General features: G+C 38.6%; 1 protein-coding gene across 1 annotated transcript; it reads right to left on the reverse strand.

Annotated features, from left to right (window-relative positions):
• Nucleotides 1-1198: 1198 nt before the first annotated feature.
• Nucleotides 1199-2455, reverse strand: GJA3 (gap junction protein alpha 3). The gene has a single exon (XM_089685778.1). It carries the CDS (start codon nucleotides 2453-2455, stop codon nucleotides 1199-1201), a length of 1257 nt encoding a protein of 418 aa, XP_089541904.1.
• Between the last annotated feature and the right edge of the window lie 302 nt (nucleotides 2456-2757).

A 2757-nucleotide genomic window follows, 5' to 3' on the forward strand; every position in this document is an offset into this window, starting at 1 on the left:
AAAAGACACAGCAACTCTATAACAGGATGTGGGTGAATGAGAACCTTCATGGCACGGTCACCAGGTGCTAGTTAGATGAATGACGCTAAGTTAAAAATATTGAAAGAGATTTTTGAATTATATTAATATGTTAACCATATGGTGTACATATACTTTAAGTAGTGTGGTTCTAAGTAGCAATATTCATATGTTAATCTGTTTGGGGACTTTTAAATCAGTCATTCTCATAAAAATAATAATTGTTTGGAATAACCACATGAGGGCATTAAAAAAACAGAAATTGATTGGTTATATAATAAAATATACCGCTAAGTTATTATTATGGGTTTAGTTAAGCAACAAGCAACTGGATATTAGATTTTTTCTCAAAATTCTGAAGAGACCATTACCTATTCTTATGGCATTTAAAAGACAGCAAACAAGACAACATTAGTCTTATACACAAACAGAAATGAATGGGCTCGGCATGTTTTTAAATTTGATCTTATACAAGGATAAATTACATTACTGTGAAGACATGAAGCACACTACCACCTAATGAATTAAAAATCACTTTGTTATGCTGTGTGTCTTGCACAAGCCAACATACTATTGCACATGTAGCCAATGAAAGGGCAAATAACATAGCAAAGGTGTGCCTTAACTGATGAAGAATGGAATAAAAACATAATTTTAAGCCCTTCTTTATAACACATGACTTGCTGCACTAATGTATATCCATTTCACTGTTTACTCTTCACGTATTTTTAATTTTCTCTTCCCAGCCTCATTTTTTGTGAGGCTTAAATATTTAGTGGTCGTTTTTATTTTTGTTCTGTGAATTGATTTGCTGCAGTTAAGAAAGGCAAGTGACCATCTATCCACTTGAAAATTCTAACACCTAATTTCTAAAACAAAGTGCTATCTACAACTCACAGTGTGCAATAACAGCAAACTTCGGTCTAAGGATAACAAGATTAAGAACTGCCTTTGCCACCTTCATTATTGTTGTTTCTCTAGCTCTTGCTTAATTTTCATATGATACCTTTTGAGACTCATTCAGTGGCAGAGGTGCCTAAACAGACACCAGTGACACTCATAAAGTCATCATAATATGGTTCTTGCTTCATGGTTCTCTTTCATACTTCTTTTTATCGTATATCCAGTGAATTTCTCCACTGTTAGCTTTGGTTCTCTCTTTTTTTTGGTAGCTCCATTGCTACACAGCTAAGTCATCTGACCTAGCTCTGCTACTACTTGATTTACTTGCTCTGCTGAGCCTCCTTGTGTCTATCAACACGGGAGGCTGGTGCATCTCTACAGTGGTTGTGGCTGGTATGTCATCCACTTCTGCTCTTGAATTGGTTCCACTTCCTGACACCACTGGTGCCTCACATGCCTCTTCATTTCTTACACTGCTTGGAGCAGACGTTGTTGCACTGCATGCACTGGCAATGCTGGATCCAGGTTTTCTTTCTCTCTCCACTGCCAGGTTGGCCCAGTTCTGTTCATTAGCTAATGTATGATGATCAAGATGACCACTGAAGTAGGATGGGTCAAGAGGCTCTTCTGTTAGTGATGTCATCTTAAAATCGGACATGGGTGACCTAGCATATACATGTTGCATAGTTGGAGGGGCAGCAGCTGCATCAGTATAATACGGCGGGAAAGCCATATTTGGCGGAGCAGTTCGTGGCAGAGGACTAGGAGGATCTGCTTTATTGCAAGCAGGGTCCGGAATATATCTGTTAGTCATACCTTGCTTGAGTTTCTTCCACCCCAGATGATATATCTCTAACATATTCAGCAAAAGAGACACGCAAGCCACTACAAGCATAAATATAATGAAAATGGTCTTTTCTGTCGGCCTGGAAATGAAACAGTCCACGGTGTTGGGGCAAGGCCAACGGTTACAACGGTAGAGGGGCTTCAGCTCAAAGCCATACAGGAAATACTGCCCTACAATAAAGCCAATCTCAAACAGAGTTTTGAAAATAATGTTGAAGACATAAGTGCGGAGGAGTGCACCTCCTATTCTTATCTTACCCCTTTCATCTCTGATTGGGGGTTTCTCCTTCTTCTCAACACCCTTCCTGAGGAGCAGTTCCTTCTCATCATTATCTTTAATGCACTTCTTTAGCTCCTCCTCCTTCTCTTTTTTCTTTTCTTCCATCCGCACAATGTGCAGGACATGGCCCAGGTAAATGAGGGTGGGTGTAGAGACAAAAATAATTTGGAGTACCCAGAACCTAATGTGAGAAATTGGAAAGGCTTTGTCATAGCAGACATTTTCACAACCTGGTTGCTGGGTGTTGCAAGTAAAGTCCGACTGTTCATCCCCCCACACTTCTTCTGCTGCTGCTCCTAAAACCAATATTCTGAAGATAAATAAAACGGTCAACCAGACCTTTCCAATAACAGTGGAGTGTTCTTGTGCATTTTCTAATAGTCTTCCCAGAAAACTCCAGTCACCCATTGTTTCTGCTTTCTATCCTGAAAAATCAACAGATAGATGTAGAACAAGTCAGTTATAAATATGTAAAAACAATTCAAATTATTTATTATTTGAGGACTTATAAAAATGTGAAGACAACATATTTGAATGCCATTTGTAGATATTGTATCTTTAAAGGGTTACTTTGCCTTTACCAATAAACTTCCTATGCAGGCAAGGTGCGTCTGTTAATAAAAACAAACTGTTTAGCGTAGACTAAAGCTGAATAATGTCCTTGCTAAAGGCCATTTATGTACCTCCCAAAGGCTGACTGAAAAAAACTA

This window comes from Staurois parvus, unplaced genomic scaffold, assembly GCF_062004578.1.
Source record: "Staurois parvus isolate SC_StPar_1 unplaced genomic scaffold, SC_StPar_1.0 ptg000387l, whole genome shotgun sequence".
NCBI classification, from domain to species: Eukaryota; Metazoa; Chordata; class Amphibia; order Anura; family Ranidae; genus Staurois; species Staurois parvus.